We start from the raw sequence: 27,188 nt of genomic DNA on the forward strand, positions 1-27,188 counted from the left end.
TCTGACCTGCCACCTCGGACCACTTTCCGAGAGAAGCCAAGAATCCAGAGTTCTATGGGAAATCACTTAATTTTTAGATGACGGAACCTAATTCAGATGTTTCTTCAAACGCCACTGGAAGCAAAGAAAACAGCCCGTCGCTGAATTCCGCGCACAGGCCCGTCGGCGACATCTGGCTCTGAGTTCGTAGAGGATGTTAAGTTTAAAGAAAGGCTGGTTTGGTGTAAAATTATCAGTTTAGTGTAAAGATCACTGAGTGTTTCTTCATAAGCCAAACAAAACACAGCCTGGATCCTTCCACTTACAACATCCGGTTTCTAAAGTTTCTACAGGATATGAGTTTAGTTCATGTATTTATTTTTTAGAGAGAGGGAGAGTGTGAGAGAGAGAACGCAAAGGAGGGAGGTGGGCAGGAGGGGAGGGGAGCGACTCTCCAGCAGATTCCCTCCCCGCTGAGCACGGAGCCCAACGTGGGGCTTGATCCCACGACCCTGAGATCATACCTGAGCCGAGATCAGAAGTCAGATGCTTAACCGACTGAGCCACCCGGAAACCCCGTAAGTTAGTTCCTTAACTAAGAACCAGCTGTGCACAGTCAGGCAGGCCTCTGGCCCACAGGCCGCCGGGCTAGCACAGTCATGCCCCTGCAGGGTCTGCTCTGGACGACGCTGGCTCTCAACTGACAGCTTTCTGAACTCCAGGCCAAGGATGGGTCAACCCCCGGCGGCCCCAGACTAAACGTCCCGATCCAAACACCCATCCAGCGTGAAGCATTAGAGGAAGGGACGTGAGGACGGGGAGGGACGGGGCTTACCAACAGGCCGTTGGAGCCGTGCACCGTGACGCAGCGAGAGAACGTGTGGTGGATGGAGAGCTCGCGGACGTACGTGGGCGGGTCGTAGCCTCCCTTCTCGTCCACGTCGCCCGCCAGGTGGAAGTGGATGGGGTACTGCCCCACCAGCTGCTGCCCCATGTGCCTCAGCTCCACGCCCTCCAGGTGCGCGGCCTTAAAGCCCAGTGCAAACTGCAAGAGGGGAGGCGAGGGTCAGAAGGGCTGGAGAGGTGCCCCCGAGCCCCTCACCGCGGCCGCGTCCCCAGCATGCCCAGTGTCTCGCTAATCCCTGCCTCGGCCATGCAGCGAATCTGACACACAGTGTGCAGACGGGTTAGGGCCTCTGGCCCTCTCACTGCCCGGGCACCAAGGGCCTTTGGATAATGCACAGATGTTACGAGGCGGTGAACTGCTTGGAGCAGCCGGGACTGGCCTCCACTCCTGCCCCCCTCCTAAGTGGCTGAGTGTCTCGAGGAAGGGGAGCCCCGAGATAAGCCGGGGCGAGGCTGGCATGAACCCGGCCTCAGCAGGATGGGAATCCAGGGTCAGAAGGAGCCTGTGCTCTGGTCCTCGGGCTGCGGGCCCTCCTGCCGGAAGGATGGGAACGTTGAGCCGGGAACCTCCATCCGCCCAGGACCCCAGGTGTGCGGACGAGCCGTGGGTGTCTCTGCTCCAGGAACCCACTGTAAAAGCCCTGTCCGAAGCGGGGCTCAGCCTGCTGCTCCAAGAGTAGGAGGATCTTGAGGACACGCTAGCCGTCCTCCCCAGAGCAGGTGTCGAGCGAATGCCACTTGGGTAAGGACATCTCGAGGACTCGTGGGGGCAAAGCGGGAAACGGGGAGCCGATGGCTCAGGGACGGCTCTCAGAATGGGAAGCAGGCTCCGGTCTGCCTGGTCTCTGCACAGCCCTGGCCCCCACCCCCAGAGCCTGAGCAGGAACACCAGCCAGGGCTTCGGGAGGCCCTGGTGACTGGGGAGCCCTGCTGAGCGCTCTGTGGGCCCCGCTCCTTCTTCAGTCAGAGCACCGGGAAGTCTTATCCTGACACACACGGCTGCGGCTTCGAGAGCACCGTCCGCACGGAGCTCCGAGACACCCAGCCTCTATCGGCTGTGATTCTACGTCATGGAACGCACCGGCCACACGTGATGTTCCATATGCCGGGACAGGGCGCGCTCGGTAAGGACGCGGGCAGGACACCCCCATGAGCCGAACGCCAGGGCGCCCGGTGCTCCCTTGCCCTGCAGGACCGCGCCGTGCCGTGCCCGTCCTCGCCTCCACTCCACCGGCAGGCTCACGGGTGCGCTCGGCGCTCCCACATCCCGCTCGTCTCCCTGCCTGCGTTCGCGTCTGGGTTTTCATGCGTCCGTTGTAAGCGCGACGCGTGTGAGTGAAATGTCGGCTCCTCTGGGAGAGGACCCGGGCGAAGCACTGGAGAAGGGAGCGGGGCAGGGACGTGGCCGGAGCCGTGGAGAGAGGGAGCCCAGGTGCCGTGTGAGCGAGGAGTGGATGGCCGTCCCCAACGGGGCCCCCTCCTGTCTTCCGGCCAGGAGTCGACTGCCGGAACAGCACACAGGGCGGTGGGACTTGCCTTCCACAAAGTCCCTGCACTTGTTCCTGGCTCCTGTTCCCGTCCCCCCACCGACCGGGGTCCCATACCTTGATGTGGCCCCCGAAGGTGTCGAAGTCGAAGAAGTTGCAGACGTGGTTGCTGTACGGGTAGCACCTGTCCTCCACCTCCCCCCGCACCACGATGTTCCGGCTCAGGAGCCCGACCTCGGCCCGCATGTCCACACCGTCTATCTCCTCCCCGATGTGCAGGTACAGCGGTTTCCCTAGGGCGGAAAGGGGGTGGGAAATCGGCGGCTGTACGTGTATCTGCACGTGCACGGTGGTCCCTGGGGCCCCTCCGGGTCTGTTTCATGGAAGAAGGAAGCCAGGGAAGTGCAATTCCTGAAAGAAGGGCCGGGATTCACAGCCCTGCAGACGTACGCCTGAAGCCCATGCAGAAATGGCTCTTTGTCCCCCCGTATTGGTCCCCCTTCTGCTTGCTGGTACCGGGGCCGCCCGTGTTTGAGCTCAATGTATGCTCCCCAGGAGAACCATGCTTCCCAGACTCCCCGCGGGTGTGGTCACAGGACAAGCAGAAGCCGTGGGCGGCCCCGTTTTCACTCCTTCCCCGGACGGGAACACTGGTGTGCCCTGGTGAGCCAGCCCTGAGGACAGGGTGCTCTCCCATGTACCCCGACCCTAGCCCCATCCCTTCCCAGAGTCTTAGGGCCCAGGACTCCCATAACTTCTCTTCTCCCTCATACGGGTTCCTTACGTTCTGCCTCCAAACTCATCCAGATGTCCTATCCCAAAAAATTATTGAAAGACCCTTCCGCCCAACTCAACTGCCCTTTTAGCTAATGCCAGTCCCCATTATGCCGCTCGAGTCCCTGAACAAGTGACCGGAACTTGCCCCACTCCCTCCGTCGTCTCAAACCATCTGATTCCCCTCCAGCCCCGTCCCCCTCCCCCAAGGCAGGTGCACCCCAGGGAGGGTGCAGGGCGCAGGAGCTGGGAGCTTTGGGACTGCCTCCTGGTCCCCAATCCGCCCCCACACCAGCCCCAGATTCCTTCATGGAATAGGGAGACTGTGGCCTGCCTCTCGAGGGAGGTCCTCAGCTGGGGGGACCGTGAAGACTCCGGTTCCGCCCACGTTCTGACACTGGCCAGCGGAGCATTTGGAGCAAGTTCACTCTGCCACCGCTGGCTCCTCACCTGCTGGGGCTGCCGGCTCAGGCCGCCGAGCCTCGTGGCTTCACGGTTTCGAGGTCCGGAAGCCGGGTCCCCTCTGGCTGCCCGTGTGGGAGCCCCTCCCTCCACCCCGGGTTGGTCTCCCGCCCCCGACCCCGCTCTGTGAGCGTCACTGTCGTGCCAGAGCCGTGGGCCTCCAGGCGGGTGGCGGGGACTAGAGTCTCTTGCACAAAGAGATTTGCGTGGGGCTCTGAGAGACCTGGCCGGGCAGGGGGGCAGTGCAGACAGGAAACTGCGCACGGAGCAGCGTCCGATCACTGGCGAGGAAGGAGCCTCCCCTGCTCACCGGCTTCAAACGCTCGACGTCTAGCAATAGACGCACAGAGCTTGATCACAAAACCCCTGGCCTGCCCAGCGTCGTGCCTCTGAGTTTGCTGGACCCTGACCTTCTTTTCCTCACAGGTGGACATCCCAATGGACAACAGGCAGCACCAGAAAAGCTTCAAAGGCTCCTCAACTCAGCAACACACCTCCCACTGTTCCCAGCGTGCAGAAGGACTGACCGGCCAACTGGTGCCCCAGAGGCCACTCAGAGCTGCCCAGGAACCAGCCAGCGTGAGGGCCGGGCCCCCGAGGAGCCGGGTTCTGGGAGGGCCAGAACGGAGCGCGTTTCCTGCAGGGACGGACTCCAAGGCTTGAGCGCAGGAGGGAAGATGTGGTGCAGAGCGCGGGCTCAGTGCTGCCGGCCACAGACAGGAGGGGAGCCCTGAGGGGCTCGGATCCCGTCTCCCAGCCTGCAGGACGCACAGGGCAAAACCCCGGGCTCTGCGGGCTTCTGTGTCATGGCTCCCGCGCCCACATCTGCGGCAGCCTGAGCAGAGCGCCCAGCCCTCCCTGAACGTGCCTTTGCTACTTCGCATCTCCGCGTGCCTGCCTACATGCCGTCTGGCTGGGCCGCCCTGTCCACCTGGCCTGGGCAGCAGATGGCTTTGCCCTTCCAGATCCTGCTCCAGGGGCCAGGTCAGCAGGCCTCCCTTCCAGGCACACATACCCTGACGTCCGGCCGCCCCTTGTGGCATGCACATTTGGGGGTCGGTGCCCCCTTAAACTGTGGGGAATGGGCAGAATGCTGACCAGAGGGCCTTCCCCCGGGATCCCTGGTGGAACACAGCGGGAGAGGGACGGGGGAGGCTGCAGAGGACCGTGGCTCTGGATCCTGACTCAGATGATGGCTGCGAGTCCCTGCACACGTCACTGACGCTCCCCGAATCTCGGGCTCTCCTTCTGTAAAATCGAGCTGTTGCTAGCATGAGTCTTGAACGGAGCTATGCTTGTGGACAGAGTTAATCCTTGGAATGAGCTTCAAACTGCCCCTAATGGCCCGTGCAGCGGCCACCGGCACTGTCCTCGGGGGAGATGGGAGCCCAGGGCTTCCCCTGCTGCCTCACAGCTCCAGACTGCTCCATGCGGGGAGCGGGGGACGGAGGGACTGTGTCTACCAGGTCCCGTGAGCCGAGTGTGCAGGACCGACAGCCAAGAGCTGTGTGCCCAGTGTGCTCCTGCCGCCTCTTCCCCGCACCGTGGAGCCCGTAGAGGATCTTTCCAAACCCCAAGTGGGGCCATCGGTCCTGCTGCCGCGTTCACAGGCCACCGCCCCCCAGACCATCGTTGGGGGCTGCCCGGGGGGAGCTGCATGCCCTGCTCTCCCTCCCTCCCTTGCTTCCCGCAGCTCTGGTGCACAAGGGCCAACCAGGGAAGACCCCCAGATTGTCCTAAATAACCCAGGAAGGCCACTGGCATGGGGCAGGGCTCAGGCTGGAGGGTCCCAGAGAGGCTGTCTCAGCCACACAGCTCCCAGGCTCCTGGCCCGGGCCAGTCGTCTTTGAGCGGAGACCCTGCGGAGGACGGGGTAGGACAGGGAGCCTGGGAGCGGGGGAACTCGGAGTTTGAATCCTGGCTCCAGTCGGCCACACAGACTTGCCTGGTCTACACCAGCTCACCCTCCTAGGACGGCTGAGGTGCGGGAGACGCTCTACGGCGTGCCGTCCAGGATGCTGGCCACCGGCCACCTACAGCCACTGGCCACTCGGAAGAGGGCTAGGAGGACCGAGGCACAGACTGCCAAACTTGGGTTTTAGTTAAATCTGAACAGCTTCATGTGGCTGGTGACCGTCCTGGACATGGAACGTCCCTGCACCTGAGTGTCCTCCTCCGTGTCCCGCAGAAACGGGGCTGCCACGTTGTCAGGGGACCACGAGGAGCGAGGAGACGGTCTTGTAAAGCACTTGGCGGTCACGGGAAACAGAGAGCGGCCGTACGAGGAGCAGGTTAACCGTGGTATTACCGAGGGGTGCGTGCTGGGGCCAGGGAGGGGGGCGTGAGAGCTAACGCAGGGGGGTCTGGGGAGGTTTCCGGGTGCGAGGCGGGAGGTACGACAGCCACCCTGCGGAGAACGGCGCTCCAGAATGTTCTGAGATGACTCACACTTTCGTGACTTGGTGGTTCCCATCTGTTTGCTGTCAGGAAACCCTGCACGGGCGCGGAGGCCTGTTTCCTGGAACTGGGGGGCCGTGAGGAGGGACGATCCAGGAGGGCGTGTCCCGCTCTGCAACCAGCCTGGGGGGGCCAAGAGGCCGCTGCTGGGGGGGCACAGGGGGCCGGGCTTGGGGCTGAAAGGGAGACACGTGGGCCTCCCCAAGACCCACGCTCGAACAACAACCCCCCACCCCCAGCTGGGCTTTTCTGACGATGCCCACCAGGGGGCGCTGTTTTCGGTCACGCTTCGAAGCCTCAGCGCAAAGTGGACGGTCCACTCGGAGCCCAGCGTTGGGGGTGGGGGTCAGGGAGGGGTGCGGGGCTGCCAGAGACACAGACATAGGCTGCTGCTCCGAGGGAGCATGGAGGGGCCCGAGGGGGGTCCCGAGACTTCACATCTCTGCGCCCCCTGCACCAGGGCCCACAGTGGCCCCGTCCCACGGAACGTCCAGCCTTCGGAAGGCTCGGGAGGCAGCTGGGCCTGTGAGTCGGCCACCAAGTGGGGCCGCTCTCCTGCGTCCGCTCCCCAGCCACACTGCTGAGTGACGCAGCAGCCCTAACAGCACCTGGTCCCTCGCTCCGGGCCACTCGGCTCTCAGGAGCTGCTGGAGGGGAAACCTGCCCCCCCCAGCCCTCGGGGTGCCCAGCACAGGGGTGCAGATGTGGGCCGGGCTGGGCAGACCTGGGGGGCCTTCCACCCCTCCAGCTGCCCCTGCGTCCACCCCACCAGAGACCGCGCGGGCCGCCCCAGAACCCCCGCACTGGCATCCGCTCACGCCGTCTCAGTCCAGGACCCTGATGTCCCAGGAGGGCTGTGCATGCGAACCAGCCCCGGGGACACAGCAGTCATACAGGGAGGGCCGTGGTCTGGCCCTCACGGGGTCCGAGCTTCTCTGGGCGCCCTCTCGTAACTGGGGGCGCGGGGAGCTTCCCCCCATGGGGAATGCCACAGGCTGGTGTAGTCGGCGGGAAGCCTTGTCCCCTGCCCCCAGCCCCACGCAGCCCCTCTGCCCCTCATCCCCGCTGCTCTGGTCCTCCTTCATGGCTGGGACACTGCATGGGTCCCCAGCACAACGCCCTGCACTATGCCGCCCCCCTCCGACGGGCCAGGCCACCTGCCCCCTCGTGAGCTCCCGCAGGCAGAGGACACATTTTTCTGGCCCATGGCCTGCCCCATCCGCATTTCCTGTGTTGAACAAACGATGCTCTCCCTCCCTCTGCCCTGTGTGTCCTCGGGAAAGGAGCAGGGCATGCCCAGCCTGGGGGCTGAAGGACACACAGGGACCCCTGTGCTCACAGAGCCTCCTGCCTCCACGCCCAGAGGCATCAGGACACTCAGGACAGGACCAGTGATCCGCCTCAGCCCGGGGCTGCTGAAAATGATGCACGCATTTGCCTTTCTCCCTCTACGAGGGTCTTTACCTACAGAATGGACTTCCCCGGCACCGTCCCTGTCCACCCCCAAGCTCAGGTGCTCCACGATTGCAGAATCCTGCCAGTGATAGCTGCTGACATTTACGGAGCGCTTACTGCATACCGGTCGCCGTTCAAAGGGCCTCACCCTGAAGGGTTCAACCCGCCCATCCTCGCAACCCCGGGAAGGGTCATGATCTATGATTGTTGTGTCCGTTTTACAGATGGGGAAGCTGAGGTATGGGGAAGTTAAGTATTTGTTTAAGGTCACGGCTGGCAACCGCATTCCTGAAACTCTGAGCCTGCGCTCTACCAGAGAGAGAAAGGGCTGGAGGGGAGGGAAGAAGGAGGGAGGGTGGGTGGGGAGGTATAGAGGGCGAGAAAGAAGGAAAGTGCCTTCCCCGAAACGTCTTGAGGAAATGAGACCAACAGCATGCCCCGATCTAATAGACGAGTCCGGCCGGAGCTGGTACCAAGCGTCTTTGTAGGGAAAGCTTGCGGGGACTGTTCTCGCCGCTGTGCACGCAGCCCTGAGCCCCGTCCCTCTGTAGCCCAGGGCCTCGGGGAAGCTGCGTCTCTGGGCCTCTGTTCTCCTCCTTTTCACCGGACAACAGTAAGGAATCTGTGATGTTTCTTTCTCTCGCTGCCAAGAAGCTCAGAGACGGATTTATGGTCTATTTCAGTAGCTTTTCCTAACCGCGCGCCCCCCCACCCCGCTGGATGATTCTTCTCACACCAGAACGTATTATATCCATGCGTATCTTTCCCTTGTTTTCTGTCCTGGATGAAGATTTAATTGGACTTGTCTCTATTGTAAAATATCCCCAAACCTTTTCCAAAGAAGGCAGGGGTTCGAACAGAGGACAGTGTAAAAAGGCAGAGTCTGTCAGTGTGTCAAGCACGGCCATGAGTCCAGCCACACGCAGCAAACCCGTCGGCCCCGGGACACCCACGGCCTTCCCTTCGCGGGATCGGCCCTCCAGGACCATAGCTGCAGACTGCGGGGGGTGGCCTCCAGGGCCCATGGCCCCCGAGAGCGGGACAAGGGAATTGGGATCTACCACCATTGACCAGCTTTTTAAACCTTTGTCCCCCCAGATTCCTTCCTAAGCACACCCCACCAGCCAAAAAGATTGTTTGACTTTCTGTAGTTTTATTTCCAAAGCGACAGATAATTTGGATACATCTCTGACCATGTTCCTCCTCCTTCCCTCAATCCTAGACCTTTGCCAGGGGTCATGGTCCTGTACTGGCTGGTGGTTCTGCCTGGGACGGAGTCTCCTTTCTTCTGGCCTTTTCCTCCCCAATTTGCCTTGGGGGAGGGACTCCTTTCTCCAGTCAATAGGGGCACTGCCAGAGAGGGCCACGTGAGTCCCCAGCCCAAGAGGGCCCGATCTTCCTGGAAGGTGGCGTGAGGACTATGTCCCGGGGACCTCCCAGGGACCTTCAGGACTGTGATGCCCTGAAGACACGGCCCACGCACACGGCCCACGCACTCCCACTACCCTGACCCCTGAAGCAGCCCTGCCCCCGTCCTCGTGCAGAGGGGCACATCCCTTCTTGAAGACCAGAAGCACGTCGGACAAATTCCTCTTTTGCTTACGATAGTCAAGTTGGATTCCACCGCTTATAACCTAAGAGCCCTCCTGGGACATAACTCTCTCCATGAATAAACACAGACGGGGACGACACTTTCAATCCTAACAATCTGAGATTCCAGGAAACTCGCATAATATACGTTGCAGTACCACTAAGTCAACAATGAGAAGAAAAAGGCGCCAAAGCTGCAGAAAGAAGAGATTTAAAGTTTCCCAGTCGCTCACATTATTGTCTAACAAGAGTCACTCCCTTCCCTCAACCTTGATGGGACAAATCGGCTGACCCGCCCCGTGTGTGTGGAGCTTAAGCACATTTTTTGCTTTGTCCGGTGGAATGTGGGTGTGAGAGCTGATCCTGAGCCCGGGCCCTGCATCCTCTGTGTTTCTGCTCTCTGGAGCTTTCCACCCCCGCCACGGGAAGAATATGCCTTGGGAAGAGTGAGAGTCCCACAGACTGACCAGAACGCAGCTGTCATCCCAGAGCCAAGCTCCGTCCAGAGATGCTGGACCCTGGACCAGCGGCAGGTGCATGAGTGAGAAGTACGCACTTGCCGTGAGGGTTCGAGGTCTGTTTTGTTACGTAGCATTATTGTGGCGCTATCTGACTGATAAGGACCTGTTGTGATTTCCCAGGGCGGGCTTAGCAGAAGTCTCACCTGCCACTCGGACCTGGTTGGGGGCACAGGCTTTGCAGGGCAGCACCTGGAACTCCTCTGCCTGGTACATGGAGTAGTCAGTACTGGCGACGACCAGCGTGTCCCCGGGCTTCCACGACCGAACCTCGTCCTCCAGGGTCAGGACGGTGCTGTTCACGTTGGTGTCGATGGTGACGGTGAGTTTGGGCCTCACTGAAAGTCCAGACGGGAGGGGCTGAGGTAGAACCCTGCGTTCTCGGCCAACGTTTGACCCCACGCCTCTTCCCTTTCCCTCCCTAGATAAATGCCAGGTTTGCCTATCCAAACCCAAATCACCAGGCTCAGCCCATCCCAGTCTTGGTGCAGGTTTTTGAAGTCAACAAAACCATAGCAGAAAAGAGCCATTCATTAGCTCCGGGCAGGGGAATTTTCCAGCAACTCCTTAGTCAGAGTTGAACGTGGCACCCACCACACCCACTTTGCTCAAGATGCAAAACAAATACAGTTCCTCTCAACTATTATTTACGGGAGCTGTAAGCCCTCCCCGCCGAGAGCACTCATCCCTAATGACCACCTTCTGGGGAAGGCCGAGTGCCTCCGCGAACAACCCAGCCATTTCCCGTCCCTCCTAACGAGCACCTCGGGAGCCGTGTTTAAAATAACAGCACCCAGAGGCCGCGGGCTCACGTCTCTGCGGGGGGGGGCTGCAAGAAGTCAGCCCGGGGCCACGGCACCCTCGTCGTCTTGGGCCGGGCCCTTCCCCTTCCTGAAAGGCGTACAGGCAGGTGGGGCCTGGCCGGCTCCTGCCAAGTCTGAGGACCGTCCCACGGCCCCCGGGTTGCAGAAGGGCCGTCCACGGCGAGTCTGGCAGAAGCGCCGTGTCACCGAGATGTCCCAGGGCTGCTGACCCAGTCGCAGCCAAACCCCCAACGGGCAGCTCAAGGAACGAGCCGCGCACGGCCGCGCTGTGTGTCCCCGGCACGCGGGTGCTTACCAGGCTTCCCACACAGGAACCGCACACGGTAGGTCTGGCAGGCTCGGCCCCCGTGGTAGCACACAAACCTATAATCCTGGCCTTTTTTGTAGACGACCTCAGTGGTGAGGTTAACGCCATCCGCCGTCGTGGCCTGGGAACGGCACGGGAATTACAGAGCAAGATCATTCTCATGTGCCTAACGGAGGAAGGCGATGACTCACGGCATAAACATCCACTCACGCATCTAAAACCGTCCCTGCTGCCGGACTTGTTTCCTCGGGCCCAAGGTGGTCGCGGAACGACCAGGCCTCGCTTTTGTGCTAAGGAAACAGTTTTGTTCTAAGGAAGACCACGTGAGGATGCGGGGTGGGGACATGGCTCGCCGGGGTGCCGGGGTGGTCCGTACCCAGACCACTGATTTGCTGGGACTCCTACCACCCACCCCCGGCCATTTATTGAGGACCCCTCTGTTCATCGACAGGTGGGGGGGGTTAAAAATACTCGTGCCCTGGCCCCCTCCCCCGGGGCTCAGATCTGGTGTGTCCACATGTGGCTGGGGATCAGAACGTTTAGAAGTGGCCCAAGTGGTTCCAGAGGGCAGTCCAGTTCGAGAACCGTCCTTGCCCCAGCAGTTACAGGGGTGAGTGCTCGGCATATGATCTCGAATTCCATCTTCACGGCAACAATGAGGTCTCTGGCTCTACAGATAAGGGAACCAGCCTTCCGCGGTGAGTCACTTGCCCAGGGTCAAACAAGCCAGTCGGGGGCAGAGCCAAGATTCGAATCCAGACTCAGCCAACCACAGAGCGGGTACACCTCCCCACTGCGGCCGTCCGGCACACAGCCCAACATCCTCTGTTCAACATCTGTCTCCTCCCCTGGGGATCCTGAGCTCCGGGGAGGGCAAGGGTCTGGTTTCCGCCTGTCTCCCTGATGCCCGCTTCCAGCCCGGGGCTGGGCACGGACTGGGGTCTCCGGGGTGGGGCCAACGGGTGAGCAGCCCCAAGGCCAGGTAGAGAGTTTAGGGAGCGGGCTCCAAGGAGGTCACGCTCCCGGCCAGCTGGGGCTCATCCCAGAGCCCGGGTGTGTCTGCAGCAAGCCCGCGGCTGTCACCAGACACAAGCAACTGAGATCCGGGCTGCAGCTGCCATCCTCCCTGGCACAGAGACCAAAGGGACCCGGCCAGGAAATAGGGAGGCACAGTGGAGTCAACCTATTAAAAAAGAGGGCGGAGGGGGGGAGCTTTTCAGGAAACATTAGCTTCAACACAGCGGGTATCTGTTGGCCTCAACAAGAGCTCTAGGGCAGGGAGCTCCGGCATCGCGAAAACCCAGCCCTTTGCTGCAAGCGTCGAGCTCACCCCCATCCTCTGGGGTGGCCTCCAGCGCCCTGGGAGAAGCGGGAGTCGCAGACCCATCCTTGGGAAGAAGTGAAGGCTCAGAGGTTTTTAGAAGCCAGCTCAAGGTCAAGGTCGTTGGACTTATCAAGCTTGGCTCCTCTGAGGTCCCACTGTTTTCCGTGGAGGCCAGAGCCCGTCCTTCTGCAGGAGACCCCAAAGCACGGAGAACTGAGTCTGAAAACACCAGGGAATGGAACCAGACCTTTTCCAAGGCACAGTGTCCCACACTTTCTTGAGGGGGGAGCATCTATTCAACTCTGCGTGTTCCTTCCCTTCCTTTTCCTAACCCTGAGGAATGACCTCACTTTGGGATAAGAAGAGAAAAAGGTGGTTCTGCCACTGTTCAGGGAAAATGGTCTCCGCCCTAAGCAGACACAAGTCTATTACTATTTTTGCTAATTAAGAATTATAAAATAACAGTAGGATTATGATAATAATATTTTTAAAAATTATGGGTCCTTCATACATCGTTGTGTAACAACCACAAAATAATCCCACAGGGAAACAGTGACAATCCCCGATGTGCGTTGTTACTGAAGAGGAAATTGGGACCCTGAGTCACCTGACTGAGGTCTGTCGCCAGAACTGGGGTGAGGGCGGCGAGGTTTAGGGCGGCAGTCACCTCAGGGCCACGGGAGCACAGGGACAGAAGCTTCGAGAAAGGGCCACCGTGACCACTGCACCCGAACCCTTGACCGCTTCCCTGTGCCTTTGTTTAGCCAAGAAAAAGCCAATGGAGTTGAGAGTTATGAATCGATAAGGGGCCACCAAGCTCAGCAAAATGTTGTCACGGAAGGGGCTTCTGTGAGCAGCCGCCCGGGGGTCCTAGAGGATGGGGTCGGGTCCCTTGGAGGGTCTCGGATGATGGAGCCGGAGAGCCGTCATGCCCTCCGCTATTTTGCATTTTATATCTACGTGAGCTCGTCCCCGCTCGGCTGCCTCCAAGCCTTCAGTGAAGTTTTATTTCACCCTTTAGCCTGGGATTGGTTGTGCTTCAACGTCAGCAGGTGCCCGCGTCCATGCTGGGAACAGAGGCACCAGGGGAATGGGAGACGCCTACGGGAAGCGGCCACGGAGACGTGGTCTCCTAAAGGCAGTAGTCCGGAGCCCGACGGCGACAGAGCCGACACTGGAGGCGTCCGTTGACCACGTAAGCGTTCCTGGAGGATTTCCAGAAATCCTTGGGGAGGGGAGGGGTGCCAAGGCCAGGACGTGCTGTGGCCAAGGGACCTGGAGGAGTAAGACGAGGACTGGGGCAGAACTAAGGCTGGGATGTTCCGGGTTGCAAGAGAAAGTTAGAATTAAATCTGGGGCCTTTGGGGGCACTGGCCCTCCTTGATCCTGCTGGACCCAAAACGAGCCTCCAGCCTGCGGCCTGCGCTCATTCGGGTCAGCCCTTCTCGAGGATGCGCAGCCCTGTGAGCAGGTGGGGAGTCTTAGCCAAACGGGAACGGTCTGCCCGCGAAGCCGGTGAGTTGGGAGCATCGCTCGTTCACACACCGCTCAGCAGAGAGCCAGGCTACGGGGAGGGTGCTGAGCTCAGCCAGCACCCCAAATCTCATTTGGGTCCTGTGCACTCAAGGTCCCCAAGGAAATGGACTGAGAAGGGAGGCTGAAGGAGACAGCCCGTCCCCCGGCTGGGGCACCGTCCACCCTGGCTGTGGAAGCTGCTTGAGGAGGAGTGGGGAGTGGAACCAGGAGGGAATGCTGGGCGCTTGTTGGGGAAGTCACTGGCCTGGCCGGGAGGCCTGGAGCCGAGAAGCGCTTCTAGAGCGGGAACGGGACTTCCCGGCTCACCTATGTCCTGGTAGCACGGGGAGACTCGCACCACCCCAGTGGCAAGAAAGTCAGACTCCGCTTCCGAAATAAAGTCTTTGTCACTCTTGATCATTCAGAGTTTGGTACCTGGATGTCGATGGGGCGATTGCAGATCTTTCCTGGGTGAGCGACCCGGAGGTCTGAGATTTTCTCCCCGCCTTTAGTGTGCGTCACTCGGTCGTGGTCAAACCACTCTGTCCACTCCACATCTAGGCAGAACGCAAAGAGCAGGGTGAGGCGGGAAGGGCCCAAGAGGGCAGATGCCCCACAGCGGGGCCCCCGACACCCCCGGGGGGCCAACAGGAGCCGAATACCATGCGTCCAGCTGTGCCCCAGAGCAGTCGCCGTGTCTCCCACCTTTTCATTAAAAGCATCACTTTTTTTTTTTTAATTTTATTTATTTTTTTGACAGACAGAGATCACAAGTAGACAGAGAGGCAGGCAGAGAGAGAGGAGGAAGCAGGCTCCCTGCCGAGCAGAGAGCCTGATGCGGGACTCGATCCCAGGACCCTGAGATCATGACCGGAACCAAAGGCAGAGGCTTAACCCACGGAGCCCACCAGGCGCCCCTTACAAGCATCTCTTAACGGCCTTTCTCACTTTCCAGATGCCACAGAATCTGTCTTCTTCGTGACCGCAGAACGGGTGACAAGGAGAGCTACGGTCAGCCCGTTTCTCGGGGCGGCAGGGACGGTGCTGCTGTCTGCCCCCCGCCCCCAGGCCTGCCCGAAGGCCGGTCCTGCTCCCGCCTGTTTCCTACCCAGCACCGCTGCTTGGCGCAAAGAGGATTCCGAGAGGGGAACAGCGTCCTCCGGGCTCTTGGCCGCTTGGGACTGATTAACGAGAGACAGCTTGCCCTCGCTAATTTAGTTTACTCGGCAGCATCCAGGGGTCTTATTGGCGCAAGAGAAAAATCCTTGTTGTGCAAAGACAGAAACGTCCTGCCCTTCCCTCCCAGTGTCCGGGTTTTCCTGGTCGTGCCGCACGGCTCACCTTGAACCCACTCGCTGGAGGAAGAGACGTTGAAGGGCTCGCCGTGCTCCGTCTGGAACACTTTGGACACCCGGGCGGCCGCCGAGCCTCGGTGTCCTGTCGGAGAGAGCGGGGGCATCGGCGACCGCAAGCCCCACCCCCACATCCCCCAAAATGTAAATAATCCCAAGATGGAGCCAACCCCTAGCACGCAAGGATCTTGAACTCTTTCTTAGAAACAAAAACCATGTCAGGCCGTCTCTCTACCAGGGAAGCAGATTTTCTACGGTCCCTTCTTTTGCTTCAGTTTTGAAGATTTGATTTCTGTGGCTGACAAAGCTGAAGCCTGATTTCTCCCGCGGATTCCTGTCTGGGAATAGGACCTGCGGGGCTTTCCCGCAGGTGGTGAGGGCCCCCCCAAAGTATCTTTCGAGCTCAAAATATTCCCCCTGGAGAGTCTGTCCCCGTTCTGGCCTGTCCTAGGTCCCTTGTTCTGAGTAAGTCAGTGGCCGTCTCCTTGCAGACGTAGATACTGTCTACGCCAGCGACCGTGGGTGGGGGGGGGGGTTCCGCCGGGTTCTGAGGGAGGAGGGCGGCTCAGAAAGACCCGGGCCTCTCGATCGGGGAGAATGGGAGGGGATTCTGCCTCTCGCCAACTATTTGTTACCGTGATACTCGATATGGTCTTCAACCGAAGAAGAGGGATTTCCTTTCACGGTGAGGAAACTCCAAGGGTGTCTGGTAAAAGCAACAACAAAAGGTAAACTGCTTCACCGGCCTGGGCCTGTCCCAGAGGCAGAGCAAAGGCGGAGCCCGCGAGCACGCAGCCCTCCCCGCTGTGCCCGGGAGACCCGCTGGCGGCCGGGCTTCCCTCTCCCGGAGATCAGGAGCCCTTCTTCGCTTCCTCCCTTCCTGGCTCGCCGGCCGCTTACTCGCCGAGAGCCTCTTAACCCCACTCGGGTGGGAGACGGGCACGGATCACGAACGCACAAGCCCGCGGCCCTACAAACCAAACCACCCGCCAGGCCCGGCCGGGTCCTGGAGCGAGGCTTCCGATAGCTTTGAGAAAACAAGGACGGAGGCTCCAGGAGAGAAGGAGCCTCGGAAAGTCGGGAGAGACCCCTCGCTCACAGCGGGGGACGGAGGAGGAGAAGCCAAGGGAAGGCGTCCTCTGCTGAAGCCGGCTCTGAGGCAGGAAGGTTTCCCTCCCCGTTTCTGTCTCCCCCTGACCCCCGTCTTCCGTCCCGCTCTCCCCTCTCACCGTAGGATGGCAATTGCTCACCGTACTCAAGACCTTCTGTTGTTTTTGTTTTCATTTTGGAAAGCAAGTGTCTACTGAGGTTGGGGATGTGGTTGGTGACTCTCTTGCATAAGACCCATCAGTGGCTCCCCAGTGCCCTCTGGATGAAAGCCAAGCTCCCGGGTGCAGAGAAATGTCTTCCTGTGCCCCCCTCCTCAGCCTCGTCTCTGTCCCCTCCCACACTCGCACCCCCTTCTGCGGCCCGCCCCCCTCCCCCGCCTTCAGGAGAGCCCCACGCTCAGCCTGGGCCTCGGCACCTGCTGTCCCTCATGGGAACCCGCTTGCCCGCATCCTCACCGGCCCGTCTGTGCCTCGAGCCCTTCCCCCGCCCTCATGCTCACAATTCTCATCACTTCTCTGTTGTTCCCGCTGCCCACGACAGCTCAGCCCGTCCCGTCGGGCCCACACTGGCCAGTAGCCACGTTCTGGGGGCACCAACCGCGGCCACCGCAGACCTCAGTTCTGCTGATTCCAGATGCTCTGAGTTTGTCCCTCAGAGCGTGTCTGCACAAACGAGGACCAAGAGTGCAATTCCTGCCCACCCGTGTGTGGCCCTCAGGGCAATGGCCGTGACAACGCCGGGCAAGCGTCCCTCCTCCCAGCGACCACGGCTTCTCAGGAGAGAACAGGCGCTAATGACTGCGGAATCCTGATTCTGTACCAGAGGGGGCGGCCCATGTTTTGGTACTTAGTATCGCATGTGACCCCTCCTCTGCTCCGGATGTCGTCCACTTCACAGGTGCTGGAACCGAGCAGAGAGAAAGGGTCCCCACCCCTGCAGGCACACCTGCCAGGACGTACAAATTCAGGCCGCACTGGGGCCAGGGCGTGGGCCCTTAGCTGTTGCCCTCTTCTGCTGACCCCTAAGTAGCCAGTCCCCTGGTGGTTCTCACTGTCCTCGTAAATCCATGACTGGCCTTTCGGTTTATAAAACAAGGAAATGGAAGCCCCTCAGTGTTTGCTATCAAAGGAGCCTTGAGATAAAAAGGTGTCCTCCAAGCTGTCATTTCTGACGGCCTGAGCTCCCTGTCCAGACCCTTCCAGAAGGAGCACCCCTGGGCAGTGAGAGAAGGCACTGTGGAACCTGGAGCACTGCTCGGCCGCCCCCTCCCTTGCCAGGGGGAGCTCGGCTCAGCCAGGGAACCGGCTTTGCTTGGAGCCCAGGGGAAGGTCTTCTGGCCCCTGACCCACCTGGGGTTCTGCTGTCTTCCAACAGCCCCAACCAGAGGACCTGACCCTCCACTGAGCTGAGAGCTGATTCAACATGATGGAGAGGTGTGGCCGGGGGCCTGTGTGCACGCCAAGGTCAGGCACGAAGCTCTAATCCGAGACAGACCAAACCCAGGGGCACATCAAAGGCCCCTCTCCCCGGGACGGGGCTGGGCAGGCACCTTACAGACTCCCTAAGCAAACGTCTTTCCGTGCCTCCCAGGGCACATGATGGCCCCTTTGCCAAAGAACGGGCAAACGAAGCTGGGGACTCATCAGAGACAGGGATTCCCGCAGCAGGCGGCCGGCCGATGTTTTGTAAGCGGCTGAACGAACGAATGAGTTCGTGCGGACCGAGACCTTCTGTGTTTTCAGAGTGGACTACGCTTCGTAAGAAAATCCGGGCTCCCGGGGCGCCCACTGCTCCCCAGGCCGGCACTGAGCGGGGTGCGCCGCGGTCAAGGAACAGACGCTAAGACAACCTGCGGGCCCGGGGGGGGGCGGGGTTCAGGGTCCTGGAGGTTGGCGGGGCGGGAGAGGCGGAGGCACCTGAATCCGAGGTGTAGGAAGTGTTTGCTGCCCAGCCTGGTCATGGCCTTCCTGGCCGCGTCGTCCAGGTTCCGAGACCCCTCATCGTTCACGGCCACCGAGAGGATCCTGCCCGCGGGCACCGCGTTCAAGTACTGGGCCAGACGCTCGCTCTCCTTCTTGGATCTGTACGTGTCAAACCTGGAAGGGCAGAGACGGCGGTTCCACTGCCCTGACAGCGGCTCCCCGAAATGGGACGTCTAGGCACACGCGTGTGTTCCAGCACCAACGTGCCCTCCACAGACCCCAAGGCTGGGATTGTCTAAAGAAAGGGAGCTCTCGTGACGGCAAAAACCCACCTTCCCAAGCTCGACGGACGTAACCCACCGTCACAGAGGAAACACCCGCGATGCATGATCTCCAACAGCAGCCTGCCCCCGCCCCCCGGCACGAGCGTATCCGAGGGAAAGACACGGTTTTGTAATGACCTCCAGCTACGCGCCATGTGACCTCACGATCTGGGACAACTGTAAGGGAACTTCCGGAAGAATTTGTCTCGGGGCTTAAGCAAAATCGTTCTAAAACCGGTCTGGAAGAAGAAGCCAGCGTGAACGGCCAAGATTTGGGGCAAGAGAAACGGTGGTACGGGACGGCGGGGGGTTGCAGGACGGGCGCTCCGGAGCCCTCAGACGGGCTTGCAAGGGTTTGTGCAAGCGGGTGTGTCCCCGCCAAGGCCCCTCATCCTCCCCTCCGCACCCCGCCCCCGGAGAGCCGCCGGCTGCAGCCCCGCTCGTCTCCGTCTCCGAGCTGTGACCACGCCACACACCTTAACTCATCCCTCTCTGCCTGACCCCGTGCTCCCGACCTTTGAGGGGCTGGCCTGCCTTCTCATCCCTCCAGGTAACCTCCGTGACCATAGTCTGCACACGCGCGTGCGTCTGTAAGGTTTATTAAGATGTCTGCTCACATGCATTCCGCTATCAGGCTCTCGAGGCCCAGGCTTTCACCAAAGGAAATTTAGAGGGAGCAGCTGTCCCGTCTTTGCAACCTGCACACCAGCTGTTGGGATGTCTTCTCCTCCCACAGCGCAGTAGGGCACGCACCGGAGCCCGGAGCGCCACAACGGACACCGTCCTACCGACTGCAGAGGCAACGCCGAGGGGCCGGCGTGCCGCGTGGAAAGGGAGGGCTCTCGGACGCACTCTGTGCCCATCAGGCTTACCCCGGCTTCCCACGCTACCCGTGCGCCGGCCTCTCTCAGCCCCAGGCCAAGACAGGTGTCCGGACGGAGTGTGGGTGAAAGGTCTGTCTCGGCAGATCCGGGTGTGTATCAAACTCCGACGCTTTCTGGCCTTGTGACTCAGACCGAATGGATTCCCCTGAACCCCAGTGTTTTCCTCTGTACGAGACAGAGCCTACTCCCAGGGCTCATGAAGGTAAATTACAGATGGCCAGTGAAGTGGCTCACACGATGTTTTGGACACAGTCCAGTGATGGTGCCCCTGCCCCTGCCAAAAACCCAGACGTCACCGGACCACGCTGCCATTGATCCGCACCCCACCCCTCTGCGGTCCCTTCTCCGCTTCCAGACATCGTGCTCCCCTCACCACCGGCCCTTTGCACTTGCTGCCTGCCCTCTCGAACACTCTCTCCCTGACTCCTCTTTGCCCTGCGGTTCTCAGTTCAAATGCTGCTTCTCTACACTGGTCTTCCTGACCCACAGATGCAAACCAGGCATCCCTAGTTACTCTCCGCCATTTCCTTGTGTCGTTCCCCCTCATCAGCACGATCTCCAATGATGCTGTGTCTACACGTGTGCCCGCCTCGTTCTTAATCCAGGGGAGGGAGAAACGGGTCTCTTCCCTTGGGGGACTTCTGTCCGACTGGCTCACGGCTGTGTCCCAGCACCCAGAGGCCCATCTGGCCGGGGCACATGCTCCGGGAGTGTCAGGAACGAAGGGCTACGTGCTTACATGAGGGCAGACCTTACCGGTCAGAGTGGACAACCGTCGCCGATTTGGGGTCGATGACGTGAACAATGACCCCACGGTGACCCCAGCTCCTCTCAAAGAAATAGCCTCCTTCCTCCATGCCGCCTGGGCGAAGGGTCTTGTTCAGAAATGTCCAAGAGAGCTTTTTCTGTCCGTGTAACTCCAGCGTGCCTCCTGGGCCCACCCCGATGTACTTCAGGCCAAAGTAAGGGTCGGGCTGAACTCCTTCGTCGGCCCTACGAGAGAAACAGCTCCCCGGAGTCAGCCGACCCGCCGCTCCACCGGCCACTGAGCCCAGAGGGGACCACGCTGCTCCCGCCACGGCCACCCCAGAACCAGACACACAGGGTGGCTGCCCAAGGCCAGCAGACAGCGTCACCCACATCGTCCTAACCAGACCCAAACGAGTCCAGAAGGCCGAGCAAAAACACTCATCACTAGTTCCCATTCCCAGCGCAAAGAGTTTCCTACGCCGGCCCCTCTGGCCGCGTACTACAGACCCTCAAATACTCTTGGCTTCCGCTCCTGAGAACCTCAGCTGCTTGAAGAGAGGCCACAGCCAGAGGCCAGCACAGAGGTCTTCCTTCCCTTGTCCATCGTAACGGACTGAATCAGCTTTCCCAGAGGCTCGCGGAGCCAGGACAGGATCGAAGGAGAGCAGGGACTCTTGTAACTCACAAAACAAACCCCTAGTGAACCTGTCCGTCTCTCCCCGGTCACTGCCATCTGTCCTGCTCGTGGCTGCCTCGGGCCGTCTCTAAGGATAATCCCGCCTGGCACAGGAGCCTTGTCGTCCTGCTGCCCTCTCCCCTCGGGAAAGCCTCCACCCGCCAGGGCGGAGAGAAGCACTTGGTCCCCGGAGGCCGGCGCCCACCTTCCGTAGAGAACGATGCTGAAGTTGCCCTGGTAGGGGCAGAGGGCGCTGCCAGCATGCAGCTCCCCGCCGTCGTCTATCAGGACGTGCCGGGCCCGCAGGACAATGGGCTCCTCGTGGTCTTTGATGACTAGCTTTCCTGAGGGCAGGGGAAGGGGACGGGGTTTGAGAAGGCTGGCGTTAGCGGTGGGGTCACAGCAGAGGCAAGGGCGGCCCCGCCAAGCCCCCCTCGTCCAGGCGGACAAGAAGGCCCGTCTGTCCCGCTCTCCCACACCTGCCGGGCCCCCAGGTGGCTCCCCGTGTGGACGCAGCCCACCGGCTTGCAGCCCCGGCTGTGCGCACGGCCATCAGCAAGGAGCAAGCATCAGGAGGCTAGATGTGCGGGAACGCTCCCAGCCCCAACGAGGACGTCCCTCCATAAACACTTCTATCACCGAGGCTGGATCTGGGACACTCCGCTCCCAGGGGCCCAGCGCCGGGGGCCTCTCAAGCCACACAGAGCTCTGGCATGAACCCGGAGCACAGGACCTTGGTTCCGCCCGTCAGAGTTGGGGCAGCCTGCACCGGTCTGCTGGGCCATGCGGCAGTGGTCGGGGACCAGCTTACCTCCCTGGGAGACGTGGATGGAGTTCACCGTGGCAGACGCGGCAAGCAGCAGGGCCCTGCCCCGCCCGATGTGCACATAGTGGTCTGGGTCGTGGCCAGGGTTCCAGGGTTGCAGCTCGGGGCTCTGGTCCGGGCACAGAGCTGCTGAGGACAGAGAGGCGTCACAGCCTCCATTCCGACCCCGGGATGCCAGGGGGTGCTCCCACACCGTGCCCTGCCCCCTATACTAGCATGTGAGGCCTCGAGAATGTGGACAGCCCCCACATAGGCGCCAGGAGCCCTGGGGTCTCAGTTCCTCCCACGTTGGTGAACCAGCCACGTCCTTCCTCGGGGGTCAGTCTCCCCGTTGATAAAAGGGATGGTAGACAGGGTGACTCCTGAAGATATTTCAGGGCCCAGAGCTAGGGGGTGATCTGCCCGGAGTGCTCGTCATCCGAGACATTCTCCCCACCCCACCCCCCGGAAAGCGGTGCTCTGAGCGTGCACACGGCCCCTCTCCTCCCGCATGAGAATCCGACTCTTGGTAAATTTTCCCGCTCTGTTCCCCTGGAAACCCGAGAAGGAGGGCATTGTACAAACACCGTGCCCCCGAGGACTTCACTCCGGCGAGGGGGAGGGGCACCCCTTATTAGCAATGGCGACTCAGCGGGGAGGTAGGTGCATGACTGTGTCTCTCCCGGGGGGGAGGTCGTGCCGTAGGCTCCCCTGAGAGCAGCGGCCCTCCTAACGGGGCGCGTGTCCCGCGGGAGCCCCTACGTCCCACCCACAGCGTTGCCAGAAGAGACTGCCCTCAGTCTCTTTTTAAAAGAACACAATTTGGAAACAAAGCAGCCGATGTTTAACGGTAGGTTGCTTACAGACCACCAAGTTTTGCAAAACAAACCTTACTGGATGGAAGAGGGAGAGAGAGACGGGGCCGAGGCTCCCGGCCAGGGCACCTCACGCACCTGCCCTGCCGCGGCCTTGGGTCCTCGCCCCCGAGGAGCCACACGGGGTGGCTTCTGGAAAGCTCTGTGGAGAGCGGCCAGGACCGTTCTCGTGCCAGAGAAACGAGGCCCGGTGCAGCTCCAGCCCCGCACCCTCCAGAGGGAACCTGACGCCGGGTGGCCTGTGGTGGCCTCGTGAGTCAGACGTTCAGCTGAGCTTGGAGGCCCCGTGGCGGGTGTGGGGGAGGCGCCTCCCCCGGCTCCAGTGGAAGCAGCAGGAGGAGCCTCGTCTCCATCTGGCCGGCTGGGCCGACTCCAGCGGCGGACGGCGGGCGCAGGAGGGCACGGAACCGCCTCGGACGCGGGGAGGCTCTCCCGGCAGCCGGGAGCAACCCGGAGGCAACACGGTGGACGAAACAAAACGAGAAGGGCTTGTCGCAGAGGACGAGCCCGGACGCCTTCCTCCCCTCTGTCCCTCGAGAACCGTAAAGCAGGGGAACCCCTCCATTTAAGGGCCCCGGGCGGGGGTGGGGAGTGGGGGGTCAGGCAGACCCGCCGCAGGGCCAAGGTTGCAGGTGAAGGCCCATCCCTGGCACAGGCTGGAAGGACGGACGCGACCTCCAGCCCAGGCTCCGAGGAAGGACGTCGGACGCCTCGTGTCTCTGGAGCCACGTGGGTGCAGAGAAGAGCGTCCATGATGCAGAGGCGTGACCCCAGGAGGGACCCTATGCGATCCCCGGCACGTCAGGTCAAAGTGTCGCTGTACTTTTGTTCCGTTAACTCTAGGAAGACAGCGTCTGCCCCGTATTTACTTATCTCAAGAGAACTGGAAGGGAGGTGCCCTTTATCTGCCCTCAACAGCCCAGACACAGACCCCCGAACCCACGGCTTCTCATCGTCTTTGTCCTCTGAAAGCAGTGACCCCCCCGTCCCTCCTCTGCCGCGCATGGGGTGGGCCCTCGGTACAGGGGGCCCTCGGTGCGGGCTGGCAGAGCTGTGGTCCCACCCAGCCCTCCCCAGCCCCACAGCACCCCCCTTTTGCCCGCCAGCTGCTTCCCTGTCAGCACGAACCCGGGCTCTGGCTGTCTCTCATGGAGGAGAGAATTTCACATGGTTTGGAAAGTGGCTCTTCCAGCTGTTGGAAGCCCCAAGGGACTCGAGTCATGGCAACACACTGAGAACCGGAGTCCTCGCTCGGCCGTGGACTTCCCGGAGCCTGTAGGCTGGGCTGCTGGTGGGCCGGCTGTTTGAGCATCCAGCAGCCCTGGGGCATACGGGTCGGGGACTCTGGTGACCCCACGGCCCCGAGAAGCTTCTGAGGGTCACGTCTGTCCCTGGGTCTGTCTTCAGGTGGGTTGAGGGCTTACTGGCTTCCATCCGAGGACGATGCCCTCCACCTCATTCTGGACCCACGTGTCTGCTTCCAAGGAGGGGACACACAGCAGTGCAGGGGACCCCTGAGGCCCACTGACGACTGAGTGGTCCCTGCAGGGAGCCACAGGCATCCCAGCTTCTGGGACAAAGCCCCAGGGTCTCGCCACCACATCTCCCAGGATCAGCTCTGCTGCCCCTTCACGCTCCAGGCACAAGCACGGAGTCCGGGACGCCACAACTGGCTTTGGAAGAGGGCAGGCCGACCCCAAAGGCTCTTGTGCCATCAGGAGACCAGACCCCCGTGCACTAGCGGTGCTGGCCCCACAGGAGAAGCTTGGCGGTCACTAGCGGGCTCTTTCATTAGAGCTGGATATTTGCACGGGGTAAAGGTCAGTTTCAGCGGGTTTTCGTCTGTGGGGACCAGCCAGGGGCTGGACATGGTCAGAGCCTGGGCTGGAACATCTGCAGGGCAGCCGGCCTTCCCAGGAGGGCTACAGGGGCAGGCGGTGGGCGGAGAGTGAGTGCAAGCCCGGGGCAGATGGAGAGACAGCAGACAGGACCAGGGACGGGGAGAACCAGAGTGGCCTCCTTCCCAGCTGTCTGCACCCAGACCGAAGAGAGACACCCAGGCTGTGGCAGAAAAGTACCCGGGGAGACCTCCCTACAGCCCTGAGGGGGGTCATCTTAAAACCGACCCCGGGGCCCCACTCCTGGCCTAACGCCCACGCGCCTTGATGTTCACAAAGAATAAATGGATGAATTCAGGCCACGCTGCCCACGATCTCACCAAGTGTTAACACACACCCTGCCTGCCCCGTCCCTGCTGGACCGACAAGAGTCCACGAGAATCACACCAAAGGAATTCCACTCGTGACGACGGGAGGTTACGTCCTGCCCTCCGCGGCCCGAGAACGACAATACAGAATAAAGCCCCTTCATCCTTGCTGCAGAAAAGCAGCCGGCAGGAGCCACGGCAACAGAGTGAGCCACGAGGGGGAAAGTACCATTGCTCACAACCCTCGTTCGAAACGGACACATGGTCCCCAGCGCTCCCCCAAGTCTGTTTCCCTCATGGCCGTTTCCTATCGTCCCCCAGACCTGCCCTGAGCTTCTGCCTGTTTGTTCAAAATCATTCCTGGAAAGAGTTGACACGGAGCTCAGAAAAGCAGACCTCGCGTGAGGCATCGCAGCCGACAAGACGCTAAGTGGTCCCCAGATTTTACGAGGGCAGAGCGAGGAGGGAGCTCTGGACGCAGGCGGAGGGCAGGCTTGTGCCCAGATGTGCGATTTTTTTCTCTGGACGGCCCCTGTCCCCCAAAGCAGTCTGTAACATTTGAATTGGTTGTCAACCCTTAACCAGAAGGGGATTTAACACAAAAATCTCAATTTCTGGCTTCTCTTAAAAATTCATGTGCTCCCACAACGGGGCCCCACTTCCACATGGAGAGCAATTGGCTAGGAGTGAGAAGTGGGTGTCCCCCTCGAGGAGCCTGAACTTGCCAGGTGACCACGGTCCCCGCCTGGCCAGCCCCAGTGTCTGGGTCCTGCGTCTGGCTCCCGGGGACACGGTGCCTGGAAGCCTGTGTCTAGTCCAGCCCCATCGTTTTGTGGCTTACACCAGAGGCCCAGGATGGGAGGTTATCAGGGCCCAGCCAGAGCCAGCCGCCCCGCCCCTACCCTGGGGCTCCTTCTCCTGCCCCCAGCTGCCTCTCCTCCCACTGAGGCACCGAGCTCCCCCGCTCCGTGGTGGCTCACCTGCAGACACGGCCCCAGGGAAGCAGGCCAGGGCCAGCCAGCTGAGGGTCAGCATCGCCTCGAGGGAGAAGTCCTGTCTGCTGGTAGCTCCCATCCTGGTGGCGGCTCCCTGAAACTGAAGCACGCCGAGTGAGACCCGGGACCTCAGCGGGCCGGAGTCTGCGGCCGGGGCGGGCACCGACAGACTGGGCCCCCGGCGCACACGGGGACAGGGCCCGCCGGGGCAGAGTCCTCAGCCGCCATGACTCAGGCCTGGGCAGACCGGGACACGCAAGCCCCGTCCCCATCCCGCCCCATCCCAGCTCAAAGACCCGGCGATGGATGGAATTTCATCCTCGGTGCCCGCACTCCCGCCCCTCCAGGGTGAAGCTTTTTTCTTAAGGAGCAGAGAAAACCAAAAATATTCCCACACAACATGAGCTGGAAACCAGATGCCACGGACGTGCTGTGTGAGCTCAGCTCTTTGGACAGACCTCTCTGGGCCTCAGTTTCTTAATTTGGCAGATGAGGTTGTGGACCGGCTGCGTTCTAACCTTTGCCCCGGTTTTATGGGTCCACGTTTCTAAAATACATCTTGATCAAGTCTCGACAACAGGACATCTGTGTGTCACGCGCCCTCTGTGTATCAACTATCCAAAGCAAGATGAGATGACGAGAGATAATCGCCCCCCATTTGTTCCCTCCTTCCTTGGGAAATGAACCCCCGGCTTTTATCTGCGTGTACGGTCACCTAGTATAAAGGCCACCTTTCTGGGCTCTCTTATGTAAGTGGTACAACGGCCTTGGAATAAAGTTCTGGCCAACACCACCCCAGTAGGGTGTATGAATTCCAGGAAATGCCCTTAAGGGAAAGCAAAAAGTCCTTCCTTCCTCCCTCTTGCTGGAGGGAATGTGGATGTGATGGCTGGATCTCCAGCAGCTATCTTGGGCTGCATAGTGGGAGCCAGACTGAAGATGGCAAAGCAAATGTAAAGAAACATCAAGGCCCTGACCCTATGGAGAACAGAAGAGCCCTAGGCTCAGGCTTTATTTTTATGTGTGAGAGAGCTAAATTTCTATTTTGTTAAACTTCTATTTTACTAAAGCTGCTTATCTTTCTCCTTTCATTCAAACAGACAGTGAATATGGGACTCTGTATAAATAAACCCCAAGACAGGAACTTAAAAAGATGACAGATTCCCCTTTGAGAACAGAATGCACGCAGAAAACATGTTTGTCCCTCTGTGGCCACACAGATGGCTCAGACTGGGCTTTGGCGGGTGGTGACCAGCTCTGGCTTCCCTGCCGGGGTACCCGGGTCCTATCCCGGGCATGACAGCAGCTATGCCCAGAGAGAAGCATTTCTTCCCTCATGGAGAAAGGGGCCCAAATCCCTCTTGCCAGACACAGGCTCCTCCCCTGAACTAGCTCAGGGACAAATCTGACCATCTCTGGCCTGTGGGCTCCTGGTAAAGAGTCTGGGGTGCTCCGGGGGAGCTGGGGAATGCAGGAAGATCAGAGCAGGGGCCCCCACGCTAGGCCTGCGTCCTTCTGTGCAGGTGTGCTTGGAGGCGGGAGGGAGAACCTGATACTCTCAGATTCGGTGCCCGCGGTGTCCTCCCTGCCTGGCCCGGGCCTGGCCTGCAAGAACAACAGGCCCATTTAGTCGCCTCGGCCGGCCGCTGAAGCCTCGCATCGCGGCCTCTGGGAACGGCGCCTTTCCCATGG

The 27,188-nt window shown here is 60.7% G+C and overlaps 1 protein-coding gene across 3 annotated transcripts in view; it reads right to left on the bottom strand.

The window, feature by feature from the left end:
- The window catches only part of LOC122893377 (cell migration inducing hyaluronidase 1), a 54,956-nt gene extending 29,377 nt beyond the window's left edge, over positions 1–25,579 (bottom strand). For 2 of the 3 annotated variants that reach the window (XM_044230340.1, XM_044230342.1), the window contains exons 1-12: positions 25,482–25,579; positions 21,427–21,567; positions 20,821–20,959; positions 19,946–20,182; positions 17,977–18,156; positions 15,586–15,656; positions 14,940–15,035; positions 14,034–14,155; positions 10,748–10,880; positions 9,775–9,966; positions 2,490–2,665; positions 815–1,024 (exon numbers count right to left, since the gene is read on the bottom strand). In XM_044230340.1, coding sequence (XP_044086275.1) covers positions 815–1,024; positions 2,490–2,665; positions 9,775–9,966; positions 10,748–10,880; positions 14,034–14,155; positions 14,940–15,035; positions 15,586–15,656; positions 17,977–18,156; positions 19,946–20,182; positions 20,821–20,959; positions 21,427–21,567; positions 25,482–25,575 — 1,791 coding nt within the window. In that variant the 5' untranslated portion in view covers positions 25,576–25,579. The remainder of the gene's footprint in view (positions 1–814; positions 1,025–2,489; positions 2,666–9,774; positions 9,967–10,747; positions 10,881–14,033; positions 14,156–14,939; positions 15,036–15,585; positions 15,657–17,976; positions 18,157–19,945; positions 20,183–20,820; positions 20,960–21,426; positions 21,568–25,481) is intronic. The other variant, XM_044230343.1, reaches the window with a different exon arrangement.
- Between the last annotated feature and the right edge of the window lie 1,609 nt (positions 25,580–27,188).

This window comes from Neovison vison, chromosome 13 (assembly GCF_020171115.1).
Source record: "Neovison vison isolate M4711 chromosome 13, ASM_NN_V1, whole genome shotgun sequence".
Classification (NCBI taxonomy): Eukaryota; Metazoa; Chordata; class Mammalia; order Carnivora; family Mustelidae; genus Neogale; species Neogale vison.